This window comes from Plectropomus leopardus, chromosome 2, assembly GCF_008729295.1.
Source record: "Plectropomus leopardus isolate mb chromosome 2, YSFRI_Pleo_2.0, whole genome shotgun sequence".
In the NCBI taxonomy this organism is placed as follows: Eukaryota; Metazoa; Chordata; class Actinopteri; order Perciformes; family Serranidae; genus Plectropomus; species Plectropomus leopardus.
In genome coordinates, this window is record NC_056464.1 from 4,053,340 (window position 1) to 4,068,989 (window position 15,650).

General features: G+C 41.4%; 1 protein-coding gene across 1 annotated transcript in view; it reads left to right on the top strand.

The window, feature by feature from the left end:
• The window catches only part of cadpsa (Ca2+-dependent activator protein for secretion a), a 200,869-nt gene that overhangs the window by 95,366 nt on the left and 89,853 nt on the right, over window positions 1–15,650 (top strand). The window contains 2 exon segments of the mRNA XM_042495019.1: window positions 4,811–4,919; window positions 6,155–6,367. Of these exon segments, the coding sequence (XP_042350953.1) occupies window positions 4,811–4,919; window positions 6,155–6,367 (322 nt within the window).

The window sequence follows — 15,650 nt, forward strand, 5'->3', positions numbered from 1 at the left end:
CTAACAGCTGATCTGTATGTTAAAGGGTTAACTTGATTTACATTTGTGCCTCCTTTTCATGCAAAAGACAAAATAGACAAAATAATGTTATACAGTCCTCCACAGTGTAAACATCTGGTGTAGATAATGATGAGAATACACAAACACAGGCCCTCTTTCAAACTGCAGTCTGGGTAGTACCGCAGTACTAATGAAGGACTGAGTCCATACAGAAAAGCAGACACTTGAAAGTGAAGATGACTTTATTAAATACAAACAGAACAAAGCTAATTAAGTCAAATCATTGATGCAAAATGCAACACATGAATTGAAGTATGTCAATGAATGTGAAAGACAACTCTCAGAGTCCAGTGATCCTACAAATGTTACGCCCGTACCACAGGAAGGGGGCATGGAAACTACAGTATGATGTATTTCCTGTTGACATGTGAAAATGAAACACCTTTAATTTCATAATTATTCTACTTTTAAAGATGATTTCTTTCATCTATTAAATATTTTTGCCGGCAGTTGCACGTTGTCTTACATGTCTGAAAAGGTCTACAGTCAAAATCTCTTAAAATCTGTGAATAGAAGACATATCTGGACAACTGATTTAGCATATTTTAGAGAAGGTAAAAATGGATCTTGACTCACATTAAATTCATCAGTGTTAAATGGAATCGGTCAGATGTTTGATGTCTTCCCTTTTCTCTTGGGTTTTGGGGAAATAAATGATGTGGCAGTACATCTTGTTATGGCTTAATGAAATAGTTCAATATTACCAGCTGCTACATGTCATAATGTCTGGTTTTCACTCAGTGTGTGTGTGTGTGTGTGTGTGTGTGTGTGTGTGTGTGATGATGTCAAAAATACTGAAGCCGATTTGAGTATTTTGAAATCATTCTGTGGAAAGACTTTTTAAGTGCAATAGGATGTTCAAGGAACAGTTAAAGATGCAGTGTGTAGTTTAGAGGACAAAAAGGAAAGCAGTTTGAAAGTGGGTGTGGTCCAAGCAATGGGACTGAAAATAGAGAGGTAGGACGAAGGAAAGCGGCCCAAATACAAGTTTAAAAAAAAAAAAAATCACACTGTGCTTGTATTGATGTATAAATCTATGAGGCAGGTAGGCCCATTTAGTCGTATTTCGTATCCTAAGCAGCTACTGATTTTTTAAAAAATATTTTCATTTTAATATAAGTTTTTTTTTGCCAATAAAATTTACAAATACATGTTTTTACTATTTCATATTTGGATATTTTTTCCACAGTTTTTTTCCAACTTGAATATTGAGTTATCTAATATTAATTTTCCTACACTTGGCATCTCTAGTTCTTGATACCTTTTGATGTACTATATCGAAGGATATGCCTGTACAATGTTGTGTTAGGAATATTGTGGGTAAAAAAAAAATAAAAACCAAAAAAAGGGAGCTAAGGGAGGGGGGTAATATTCTGAGAATTTCTGAGATTAAAGTTGAGAATTTACAAAAAAAAAAAACAGACATACGTTTGATAAGAAAAAACAGTCTCTGAATTATTATTGTTATTATCATTTGTCAAGAACCTTAATTTGTAAGGTTGGATCAAGCACCATCACATTACATATGTTACCAGTAATCATGGCAGATATTACTATAGAGTGGAAGGTGTTATTCAGGATGTTACCTGGCCATAAATTGCATGCCCTTCCTGGGTGCCCAAGCAACATCAAAATATGAAGTTAAAGTGAACAGGTCTTGTCAGCTATTCTGCCAAAAGTTATGTACACATTGTACATATCGCAGCTTTGTACATCCTTACAACTGATAATACAATAATCTGTCTAAGAATAATAATCCAACACCAACTCATACAAGACACAAACCCCAGTCTGATGGGTGAAAGTCCTGTGCTTCACCCATTTATCCAGCACAACTTCTTGCACATTTCTGACTTTATAATCTACAAAAATATTTCTCCATCATAGCTGCACTCCTGTTCCCCACTGTCCATGTACTCTCTCTATTTCCTCTCCCTCTTTGTCCATGTCTCTCTCTTTCTCTCCTCCACACCATTTACTTCCCCCTCATTCTCCCATCTTCCTCTCTTCTCCCTGTTGTTTATCACTTGCCTGTCATCTCTTTCTTCCTCATCCTCCACACTTTCTCTGTCCTTATATTACCTCCTTCTCTTCCTCCCTCCTGCCTCTTGCTCTCCCTCCATCAGTTCATCATCAGTGCAGTGGTTGTGGCCTGAGTTGCCCCTCCTCATAGCATCCAGGCCGATTACAGATCAGCTAAGCCTTGCGTGTTAATGGTGGACCAGATTTAATTGCACATACATCCACATCTGTCTTTCAGTTCGCTTCGACTGAATTCACTTCACTTTAGTTCACTTCAGTTTAGACTGATGCAACTGATATTAATTTACTTGTATAAATTTAAGTTCCTTTCACACAGTTCAGTTAATTTAATGCAGTTTAGTAAGTGAACTTGAATTCATTACCGTTCATTGAGATCGCCTAACTTGAGTTTGGTTAAGATAACTTTGTTTGCACTCACTTTGATTCAACTGATTCAATGCAGTTCCATTAATGTAATTTAAAGGGACTTTAAATAATAAAATTTAGTTCAGGTAATTTAATTTATATTCAGTTTAATTCAACTCAGTTAATTTAACTTCAGCTTACTTTAGTTTACTTAAATTAAAATTCAGTTCAGTTTTTGACTCTTGAGTCTGATTCACTTTATTCTTCTTCTTATTATTATTTGTTCACTTATTAAAAGGTTGACAGTTCTTTTGAACTTAATTCAGTGTGGGTCAAATAATTGTAATCTAGTATTTATTATATTTATATAATAAGTAATATAATTATATTATACAATCTACATAATCTATTAATAGATCATCTGTCTACCTCTTAAAAGGTATGGGCCGAGGGATAGATGTGTAGATAGACGGATGGGTAGGTGGATAGGGAGATATAGATAGGGAGATGGATGGATATATGGGCACATAGATAGATAGTTAGATAGATAGATAGGCCTCTGAAGTTTGTTTTGGAATACTAACACCACACACAGCAAATTATCTTCAGTCTTTGTGTCCATGTGTTTTCTGTGATGTGAAAATAAACAACTATAGCAATCCCCTCCCTCTTCTTTTCTCATTCTTCATCACCGTTTATCTCTCTCTCTTTCCTCTGCTGACTGACAGCTGAAAGAGAGAGAGAGAGAGAAAAAGAGAGAGAGCTGGTGTTTTGGGGTATGGGTGGAGGGAGGTCGGCGGTAGTTTAGACTCTGATTTGCCTCTGTTGTGTCCTGGAGGCCAGGGAGCTGCTGGAGAGTGGGTCCGGTTCCCTCCATCCTTAACTTGGCCTCAGGTCTCATCAGTGCTGTTGTGGGGAATCTCATTTGTCACACACACACACACACACACACACACACACACACAGAGAATGCAGCTGCAGCTAGAGTGAGAGCTGCCACTTGCAGCGGCAGAGGTGGCGACAGCGGCAGATTGGCCAGGCCTGGTGATCTGTGACGACAGGCCGGTATGACTGGCAGCTACAGTAGCAGCAGTCCAACTCCAGCTAGCAGAGTGTCACTACACTTACTGTTGCCACCACAGAGAGCAGTGACAAGAGCGACCTAAACCAGGGTTACACTGATACAGGGCTCAATACTGGCCTTTTATTAATCAGATTGAAGCCCTGCTAGCTCCCACTACAGGTTACATCATGCCACACAGGAGCATGAATTTTCTGTGTGAAAGTGGAGCTCTGGTTGATGGTGACACTGGAGGAAAGGCCAGGTAGTCACTCAACACATTCAAATTAATCTTCTATGGAGAACACCTGCAAGCTAACAATGCAGTGTGGTTTTTTTTTTTGGTCATCTGGGTTTGTGTTTTGACCTAATACATTAAGGTTCAAATGAAATCGTGCACTATGCTGTAGATCTGATGCTCTACCACCATTCCAAGAGGCCTCGAAAGTTTAACTGCCTAAGCCAAGGTGTTTAACCCTCTAAAAATGGCTTGATTTCTGTAAAACATGGGAAGTATGCAATGAGCAATGAAAGCAGAAATGACTCAGAAATTAGCAAGAAATTAATTAAAAAATACAAGAAAATTGGGCTGGCTGGTGGCTCAGTGGATAGAGCGGGTGCCTCATGTATATAGGCAGTGTCCTTGCCGCAGCGGCTGTGGGTTGGATTCTGGCCTCGGCCCTTTGCTGAATGTCACCCTCTCTCTCTCCCCCTTTCACACTCACGCTGTCCTATCAATTAAAGGAAGAAACACTTTTAACACAATTTTAAACATGTTATTACAGTAATTAATATAATAGATACTTACAAAAATGATCCTGCCAAAACCTTTTGGAAATTTAGATCAGACTTGGAAAATTCAACATATTCACTCCTCACTTATTATTGCTGGTCATGACCACGCATCTTCAAGTTAACCGTCTTATTCAGCCACTTCACTTTATTATAATGGAATTACAATAACACACAAACACACACACATACACACACACACACACATTGAGAGGCAGCACAGCTGTCACACACAGCTAATGCCATCCTCTGATGCTAATGTTTTTGTCATGTTTCTCTCTTGTTTATTTTATTCTGTGTTTGCACTTACTGTATGGGTCTTTTTTATATGGACCCTGACCCTGGAATAAAGGATTGATAGACTGTTTTTAAGTTAAATGGATGTAAATCAAAGGGTGGTGCAGTTACCAGCTAAATAATTTAACAGCATGTGATTGCATGAAGCATTGAATGTATTCCTCCCTGAGCTGGCTGATGAGTGAACATGTGTCCTCTCTGTGATTGGTGCAGGTGAGCCAGTACACCTTTGCCATGTGCAGCTACAGAGAGAAGAAAGCCGAGCCGGTGGAGCTCCTCCAACTGGACGGCTACACTGTGGACTACACTGACCCCCAGCCAGGTAACAGCAGCATATGTCACACAGCCGTGCAGTCCAGTCCAACATGCAATGCAAATGAATAAGTGTCACAATCTGAAGTAAAAAAATTGTTGTTAAAGCCCATGCACACCCACACAGGTGTTTTCACTTAATCTGCCTCATTAGATCGCTTCTGAGGACTCTGACGGTGTATATGAACTGCACTTGGTTAACATCTCCATCACTATCCTGCCGTTTTCTGTTATGCCTCTGCACTGGTGATAGCCCTGGCTGTAGACTATTATGTTTTCTAGTTGTCTGTGCATCCGTCCGTCCGTCCGTCTGTCTGTCCGTCCATCCCATTCTTGTGATCACAAAATCTAAAGACCACCTCAAGGGAATTTCTTCAAATTTGGCTGAAACATCCACTTTGACACAATGATGAACTGATTAGATTTTGTTCAATGGTCAAGTTCATTCTGACTAACTTGTCTCATGTTTGTCAATGCAAGATCTCAAGAGCAGCTCAAGGGAAATCAAATTCGGCACAAACCTTCCAGTGGACTTAACAATGAACTGATTAGAATTTGGTGGTTAAAAGTCAAGGTCATTGAGACCATTATCTGTGTCATTCTTGTGAGCGCAATATCTCAAGAACATCTTGGGGAATTTTTTCAAGTTTGGCATGAACCTCCCTTTGGACTCAAGGACAGCAGTGGCTCAGTCCATAGGGACTTGGTTTGGGAACCGGAGGGTTGCTGGAACGGAATGGAATGTGGACTGGTAGCTGGAGAGATGCCATTTCACCTCCTGCCAAGGTGCCCTTGAGCAAGGCACCGAACCCCCAACTGCTCTGACATCTCTCCACTTAATGCATGTGTAGAGGGCCTGTTTGTGCATGTGTGTATTTCAGACCTGTGTTTGTTACATGTAAATGAAAACAGAGTGAAAAGATTAAATTTCCCCATGGGGATTAATAAAGTATTTCTTCCTCTTCTTCTCCTAAGGTCAAAGCTCAAGGTCATTGTAACCTTCCAAAACATGTCCATAATTCAGTAACTACACTTGAAAAGTTATTTATGACAACATTTTACACAAATATCTAATCGGAAATGTTGATAAAGTGATGACATTTATTATTCAAAAGGTTAAAGATCAGCTTCAATGTGACATCATTTTCTGCAAACAATTTTATGACCATAATTCAACATTGTTACTCAGGAACAGAAGGGGAAACATTTGGTCAGATACAGCTTCCTGCTCTGTCCATCCCTCAGGTTTAGACGGCGGTCGGACATTCTTCAACGCAGTAAAAGAGGGTGACACTGTGATCTTTGCCAGTGATGACGAGCAGGACCGGATCCTGTGGGTGCAGGCCATGTACCGAGCTACCGGCCAGTCACACAAGCCAGTTCCTCCCACCCAGGTCCAGAAACTCAACTCGAGGGGGGGCACAGCACCACAGCTGGACGCACCCATATCTCAGTTCTGTAAGTTTTCAACTCTTAGACTCCGAGCTGTCTTTTAGTTATTCCCCCACACAATTCCTCGCCCCAGGCAAAATGTGGCCACGCCATCATCTATGATTCTGTTTTTTTATTTATTTTTTTGCTAACTTGATGGTGTAGCATCCGTTGTAGTTGGTCTGATGATTTTGTTTTTAGGAAATATTCTGGGCTTCAGGCAATATAGCTTCAGGTACATTTGTGCAAACCATAGATTCATTACATTTGTTTATTATTATATAGTAGATATGTTGGAGCTTTACAGTTCTTTTTGTTAGAACAACGCTGTGGTTAGCTTTAGACACAAAGACCACTTTAGTTATAGTTAAAAGGGTCATGTTTTGACCAAAATACCGGCTTTTCATAACACTATCCAAGCTGGAATAAAAACAGTGGGTCACTAAAAATGACCCACGTTTGGTGCCTCAAAAGCTGCTTGCTAAACAGTGACGGGAGTCACCCAGGTGACGCGGCATCTATCATTGACACCACCTCCTGATGGCAAAGTCAGCTCATATACACACATCACTTTAGAAATCTTCCCTCCATTTTCAATTGATTATCAGGGGCCAGGTTGTGGGGGCAGCAAGCTGACAAAGTACTCCGGACGTCCCTCTCCCCAGCAGCGCTTTACAGCTCCTCCTGGGGGACCTCGAGGTGTTCCCAGATAAGATATATAATCCCTTCAGTGTGGTCGGGGTGTGCCCTGGGACCTCCTACCAGTTGGATGTGCCAGGAACACCTTTAACAAGAGGCACCCAGGAGGCATCCTGATCATAGACCAGGGGTGTCCAAACTCTTTAGGAAGAGGGCCAGATTTGATAATGTGAAGATGCCCGGAGGCCAATGGTCCCTTCTTACCAACTATGAAGTTGATAAAAATCTTAACCTCATGTTCATTTTAAACTTGACTTATTATGAGTAATGCAAGGTTTGTTAACATTTAAGTTGAAAACATATGATTCTTGCTCTTGTCTTTCACAAGATAATTTAGCAAGTAATATTTTGTGTCACATCTACAGGTAGCTAAATAGTGCCAGCAGTTATAGGCAAACCTTATTCAAAAGTTTAATACAATAAGTGCCATAAGTCCAAGTGCATATATTTATAATTGTGCTTTTGGCTTTTCACAGTAAATAGTGACAGATGTTACCATTCAAATACAGGTTGACCTAGAAACGGGTAACTAACTGACACTAATGAGAAGGGTGATAGTGAGATCAGGATTTCAGTAGACAGGCCAGGTCTGATTTGAGGGCAGTGGTTGAGATGCGTAAGATGTCACAGAGGTGGAGGTCACATAGTCTTGACCTCAAGCAGTTTTTGTTAAAGTTCATGACAGAGAATGTCTGCTCACACAAATATGTGAAGCCGAATAAGCTCAGAATTTTCTTTGCAAATGTTCGCATTTCTGGAAACCTGCCTTTATCCAACTGCTGGTAAAAGTCAACAAGAGAAAGCTGCTGGTGTCTGCCGCGCCACTCGTTGTCACACTGCAGATCAATGAGCTCCAGCTGCAGCTGTTGCAGAGCATCATCAGCGTCCATGGAGAAGGGAGAGGACAAAAGCAACGTGTCCTTTTCAATAGCTGCAAAATCCCGAAAGCGTTCGTTAAACTCCAAGGAAAGCGATGCGATGGCTGTTGCATACCTCTTTCTTTGCGCACCGATGCTGTCCTGTGGAAAACTGTCCATAACTTCTTGCAAATCTGGGAAATGTGTAGTGCAGGGTTCCTTTTGAGACAAGTGTCTTAGGAAAAGGTCCAACTTGGTTCCAAAGGCCTTAATGTGTGCATATAGCTGGCTCACCACTGCATCTTGTCCCTGGAGACTAACGCTCAGTGCATCTAGATGCCTCGTTATGTCAACCAAAAAAGCCGAATCTGCCAGCCATACAGTATGTCAGTTCTTGCATCGGTGTCCCTTTTCAGCCATAAATTGTCCAATTTCCTCTCTGAGAAAGAAAAATCGCTGCAGTGCGGTACCCTGACTGAGCCACCTCACATCATTGTGATATACTACAGCTCCGTATTCAGCCTGGATGTCAAGCAGAAACTGCTTAAACTGGCTGTGATATAGGGCTTTAGAGCACTTATTGCCTTTACCACGGGTTTCATAACATGATCAAATTTGAGATGTTTTGCGCATAGAGCCTGCTGATGAATCATACAGTGGAGTTTAATGGCGTTACCTCCTTCTTCGCTGACCTTGTTGCAGATCAGTGTGGACAATCCACTTCGTTCACCAACCATGGCAGGCGCACCATCAGTAATAATCCCACTAACTTTACTCCATGGTTGTTTCATATCTTCAACAGCTGTACAAATAGAATCAAATAAATCTGTTCCTCAGGTTTAGCCTTTAAGGCTTTGGAGGTCAAGCAGTTCCTCTGTTACGTTCATATCATCATCAACTCTTCTCAAAAAAATCAGTAGCTGTGCAGTGTCAGATGCATCTGTGCTTTCATCGCAGGCTAATGAAAAACAATCAAAAGTCACTCCCCTGTCCCCCAAATGTCTCTGCATATCTGATGATATGTCCTTAATTCTCAGTGTCAGTGTTACGAGCCAGGCAAACATTAGTAAATTCTTGCTTCTTCTCATGGCAAACGTTCTCCACCATTTTCATGACACAGTCTTTGATAAACGTACCCTCTGTGAAAGGTTTGCCATGTTTGGCGTTTAACATGGCCACTTCGTAGCTTGCTTTGGTGACGTTTTCATTTGACTCACAGGCCTGCGTAATGACTCCAAAGGCCAAAGCAGCTTGCAGTTGCTTCACTTTTTCAGCACGCTGACTCCCTGTAAGCTTGTCGTATGCGTTAGCTTGTTTTGTTTGGTAGTTTCTCTTTACATTGAATTCCTTCAACAAGGCAACAGTCTCTTGACAAATTAGGCAAACACAATTGCTTTTATTTTCAGTTAAAAAAATATTGTAATTCCCATCTCCCCTGGAAGCGGTGACCCTTACTGTCAACTGTCCTCTTTGTAGTTAGAGGCGCCATGGCAGAAATGAGCAAAAAGGGTTCACAGCGAGGTCACAGAGCCAGATAGAGTTAGAGTGGTACTGCCACCATGAGGTGAAAGGCAAAATTGCATTTCGAACCTTATATAGTTTATTTAAGTCCTAGCGGGCCATAAAAAATACATTATAAAACCCAAGCTGCAGGCCGTATGAAATATGACCACGGGCCGTGACTGGCCCCCGGGCCGGACTTTGGACATGCCTGTCATAGACTGTATGTAAAAATGGATGACATGAAAGCTCCCCCCAAAATTAAGCTTGATTGCCCCCTGGTGTCTGGGCGCAGTCCAGGCCTTAAAGCCCAAACCACCTCAAATGGCCCCTTTCGAAGTGAAGGAGCAGCGGCTCTACTCTGCGTTTCCTCCTGATGTCTGAGGTCCTCACCCTATCTCTAAGGCTGAGCCCAGACACCCCATGGAGGAAATGCAATTCGGCTGCTTGTATCTGCAACCTCAGTCTTTCGGTCACTACCCAGAGCTCTTGACCATATAGAGAGTTAGGACGCAGATGGAGGAGTAAGTCAAAAACTTCTGGCTCAGCTCTCTCTTCACCACGACAGTCCAGTGCAGTGCCCACATCACTGCAGACGCTGTCCCAAACTGCCTCTCCATCTCACCCTCCATTTTACCCTCACTAACCAAGACCAGAGATACCTGAACCCCTTCGCTTAGGGCAGTAACTTTCTTCCAAACCCAGAAGGGGAAATCCACCTTTTCTTGGCAGAGAACCATGGCTTTAGATTTGGAGGTGCTGACTCGCATCCTGACTGCTTTGCATGCAGCTGCAAACCCTCCCAGTGCATGCTGGAGGTCACGGTTTGATGCAGCCAACAGAACCACATGACCTGCAGAGAGCAGAGATGCAATTCTAGAGTCCCCAAACTGGACCCCTTCCTCCTCCCTGCTACACCATGAGATCCTGCCCATGAATATCGCAAACAGAATCAGTGACAAGGGAGAACCCTGATGGAGACCAACACCCACTGGAAATGTGTTACACTTTGTGCCGAGTATGAAGACGAGCTTTCACTACCTGTTAGCGCAGTACTCCCCACAGTACTCCCTGTGGGATGCCATCATAAGCTTTTTCCAAGTCCTTAAAACAAACATTTGTAGGCTTACAAATGTATTTTTCTATATTATAATTTTAGCAACATTTCTTAAGGCATACTTTAGAATTGTGGCAACGATAATGATGAAACATACAAATGTAATGTATGTATGTGTAATGGTTTTGGTTTGCAGAACTGTAATGAAGGCTATTTGTGGTTTGCAGAAACGTCAACGCCAACATTTTCCTCTGATGACTGCTAGCAAATAAATTACACCAAAAGTTATTGTGGGGAACACAGCCAAACAAATGAATGTTAGCCTTGATCTTTTCTGGCTAATGATAAATGATGTCATGTTAAAAATATGTCAGCAGCTGACCTATCTGTACTTAAGCAAATCTCTGAAACGCTACCACAGAGATAAGGAGAGAGCAAACCTGGCTGATGTTGGTGAGCTGACATTTGGCTAACTCCTCTGGATTTAGCTTTATGTTTCAAACATTGGCTAACTTCAGATTTTACTGCACACAATGTAAAGTGTTGAGTGTTGCTTTTACAGGCCCCCCAGCCACATCCATCAACCACCTCCAAATTTTGGTTTCCTTTTCAACATAGATGAGTCCAGCACAAAGCCTCTCTAAGCATAACAGCAAAAAGGAAAGTTGACTGAGGTTCTGCCAGGTAACAAGCTTGCTAAACTATTATTGGAGCACAGAGACAAAAGGGAAAAACTTGCAATCTTATCTAATTTTTTCCTATTTTACTCTTCCTTCATAGTAACATATGAACATGTAGTCCTTTATTTTCATCACTCACAGCTTCTTGTTCTTGTGCTCTGACTGTACAACTGTCCTCACAACATTTTTTTTTTACATATCAGCCAGTGATGCTCTTAATTTGTCCTCCTCATGCTTGTGTAGTGTACATGTGTTCAACTGTTAATGTTTCTCTGTGTGCTGCTTCGCTCTTTGTTGTAGAACTGCTGTAGTGTTAAAGTGTCAGTGGCTTTGCTGTGTGTTTTTATGTTTCTCTGTTTGTCCCTTCTTCCTTTTCTTCTTCTTCTAAACCCTGACCCTGCTATCTTGTAGCTGGACTCAAGGGTAAGTGCTTTCCTCCCCTTCCTTCCTCTTCCGTCCTTTTTGTTGTCCATCACTCGTCCTCCTATGAGAACTTTCTGTTTAGTTGTTTCTGTGGGAGGACAGAAATACACGACATACTCACGTGCATGCAGAAATGATTTGCTCTGGCTGTGCTTCTGTGCAGCAGGGACTGACTGGATTCATGTTTCATGGATCAGCCTACAAATGTGCTGAATTGTAGGTCAGGGTTACATGTTTTTGATTGCTGCAAAGCTAGAGCATGTTTAACTTTTGGACAAAATGTGTGATGGTTGCCATATCACTGCCATTAGAAAAATTCCCACAAATCTGCCTCATTTAGGATAAGACTATAGCATTTTGCAAATGCGGTGTATTTTTATTGATGGAGAGGGCGTTTTTTTGGTTTTATACGTGTTTATTGAAATTGTTTTGAAGTTGCTTGCTCTGCAAACAGTGGCTGCACTGGTGGGGAGTGTTATTAACCCTTTGAAACCTGGAGTACAAGTACAAGTACAAGTATTTAAACCTTTGAGCTCTTTGAACTTTCTTTTCACATTTTACTAATGTCTGGCATTTTTGGGAAAATTTCTTGCCAAGTTGGTCATTTTCTTTTTTCCGTACGTTTTCGACAGAAGTCAAGTCCTCAAAGAGTCAAAAAGTTTGTGAGAGTTGTCTGAATAGTTGTCTGAAAACCGATGCTGATCTAAGTTTCAAAGGGTTAAAAAGGTCATGTCTGGGCTGCCTTAACATTTTAGGTTGACTGAATATTTAAAGACAAGTTGAGGACATTTTTGTAATGATTAAACTTGTTCTCTCAAATTTAAGCCAACTTAAAAATTAAAGGCAGTGCAGAAACTAACTTCTTTCAAGTTTTAACAAACAGTTTATTTTTACAGTGAGCTTATTCTCCCCATCATGACAACTGTATGGAGGGTAAATTTTTATAAAACTCTCTGGTTTATGTTTTATTAAGGTTTAATGTTCCTCATTATTAAGGGAGGCTGCTTTGATTGAAACTTTGTTGATAGCGTTCTTTACTTTCAGTCAGAAAGTACCTCGTACAACCCAACTTAAAAAAAATCCAAACTTTTCCCTAAGAGAAATGGGTGCAGACCAACACACCCCATAAATGAGAACCTGCTCCCTGCGTGCATTCCTGTAGGTGAATTTACTGAGCGAGCTGTTTTTGACACAACCACTGGAGTCCCACTGAGTCCCAGCAGCTGGTAATTACCAAGTTAAAAGTGCCAGGCAATGAATTATACAGTGTGGTTGCCGCACAATTAAATCAGGCAGCAATCAGTCAATGTTACCAAATAACTACTTGTCAGTTCACACCTGGATCGGTGCCAATGAATAATATAACATCATGTCACCCTCACCCAGCCACCCGCCACCCTCCCATCAAAATAGACTACATTAAAACACTGTAACAACAAAGGCAAAAGTAAGAGTTTTGTTTTCAGCTGCTCAGAGGTGAAATCAATCTCCACAGTTTACTCTTTTTTTCCTGTTATGATGACTGACTTTTATGTGTTTTGACATATTTTAGTGCTGTAAAATAAAATTATAATTATACTGTAGTTTGAGTGAAATTGTGTAGTTTTTTTGTTCTCCACGTTTAGTGAACTGATTTTCTCTTCAGTTGTCCTTTTTATTGATAAATATGCACATGGTCTGATGTGAATGCTAATTTCAAAGCTTTTACTGAACTTTCTGTATCTGCAAAATGTTTACAAAATATTATTTGAAGACGTCCTACAACATTCGCCTCTGGCAGCTGAAGCACAATTAAGGTTTTTATGGTTCTGTTTAGTCTACAAACAGAACCATACAGTAATAGGCTACTCCACTGTCCTATTTTACAGTTTCTCTGACATGTCCACACTGTAGGATATGTGTCGTGGTACCTGGTAACCCAACCCAAACGACCCCGCCTGATGTGCCATGCATCACTAATCACTGTGCAAGTTCAAACTCACATTCGAAGCAGCGCCAATACACTCACTGGGCTCCGCTAGCGTCCAAGTGGACTGTAGTGTAGACTGTAGTCCTGCATCATTTTATCCTTCCTGTTTCTGTTGAATGTGTTCCTGGTAATGATGGCTCCTCAACACACTCAGTCACTCTCTGACTGTGATGTAAGGAATGGATTTAAGGCTCATTAAAAGTAATTTAACCCCAGAAAATCTCAGTTTTTCACAGCCCAGTGTTGGCAGGTATGTGAAACTTCTATAGATTTTTTAGGTGGCTAAAATATGTTTTGCTGCGGCCTAGTCCACAGCAGGACATTGCTTAGCTACTGGGCAGGTGTTGTGGGATTGTACTTTATTTATCAGAGGAAGGGGGTGGCTGGGGTGTAACTTTTTATTTTAAAATAAATACAAAATACTACCATTTGAAGTTGTATTTCTCCCACCTAAGCCAAAATTAAAAACACATGTCCCTCCTCAGTGTTTTTTTTTATTTTTAATTAATGCCTGACCTGTTTTGCAGCACCCCTTTCCCCCTCATAAGTAACAAACAGTCCCTTTCCCTAACCACTGAGGGAGGCCAGTGTGGCAACTGAGAGCACGCTGAGAACACCCGAGTCCAGTTAAAGTCCGACCAAGGTGTATATGTCACGGTGTGTTACGCCAATCGCCAGAAATTCAATTGAGTCTGATTTCAGTCAGACTAACATGTTTACATGTACTTTAAAAGTCCAGTTTTAGCTGGACCGACACAATAATTCGACCCTCTCTAACATCCTGTAAACTCACTGACTCTTGATATGTTCAATCAAAAAACTTCAGCTGTTAGAAGCCTTGACAAAATTATGACACATATGTTAGGTGTTCGGTAGTTAGAAAGGTGAGGTGTCAGAACATCAATGAGGATACTCCCAAGTAAAGATCTAGATTATTTTTTCATGGTCAGCCCACAAAAAAGCAAGCCATGTGCTAAATAGCCCTCAATGCTTTTTGACCATCAAACCCGGAACCAGCAGTGTGTCCACTGCCTCCCGGTTCCTCTCCTCTGGATCTATAAATGAATAGCAGCCATCAATCATTGTCAGGGCCGTCCTTCCCCAGCCCAGACGGACGGGGGTGACTAATGTCACTGCATGTTACTGTCCAGCCCTCCCGCCTCCATTCCCACTCACTCACATCAAGCAGACCTGACAGGCCACCAGCTACAGACCAAAGGGGCACCACAATGTCACCTTTTTAGATTTTTGGGGGAGGGTGGCAGGGAGGGGGACTTGTTGAGGGGACACAATCAGCTCCCAGCATCCTCTTTGTTTTGTTTGTTGATTGACAGCTGGGGTGCCCGTGTTGGGCAGTGAGGAGGACTTTGGTTGACAAATCGCTTGATTGCTGCGTAGCTCGATATAACCTTCATCCACATCTATCCCAGGTCTATTCTGACTGATGGGACACACTGTGTCCACTCACCACTGTCCATTCAAGAGATGAGTTTAATTGAATCTTTGACGAGTTGGGCAGTTTTTTAAACATAAATACTCATTGTGGAGTGTTATTCTGTTAGTGTTTGGGTTTGCATTGACCATACAGCTTACAGCAGCTCTTTCCAGCAATTAAAACATGAGCATTGTTTTTTCTGTTTTGGGAGGCTCCCTGTTTGTGTTGTTACTATGGTTGTGTCCAAGTTCACTTTCTTATTCGCACATTCTTTGCCCCCTCCCTGTCTCAAAATGTGTTTTAAAACCTTAATTAATTTTCTGTTAGATTAAGCTTACATGGTGTAAAATGATGAATGATAGAAAAGTTGAATCAAACAATCAAAAACCACCAATTGTTACACCAAAAATCTGTGCTGGGGCCAGACAACTAGGAGGACTGGTTGTTGCCGGGGTCTCAAATTATCTACTGTGTGCTTAGCCCGTTCTTCCAAAGTTGTTAAATACAGCCACTTTGTAAGCTATTTTGTCTTATGAAACTGACACCAAAAGCCAGCTTTCACTGTCAGTACGTAACATTAGCAGACGGAACCTTCTGTGGTCTTGTGATACGCTACTGTTTGGCCAGACGGCCCATTGTGTGACAGTCTGATCAGCAGACGGGCACTGTCAGTTGATAATGCAGCCAGAC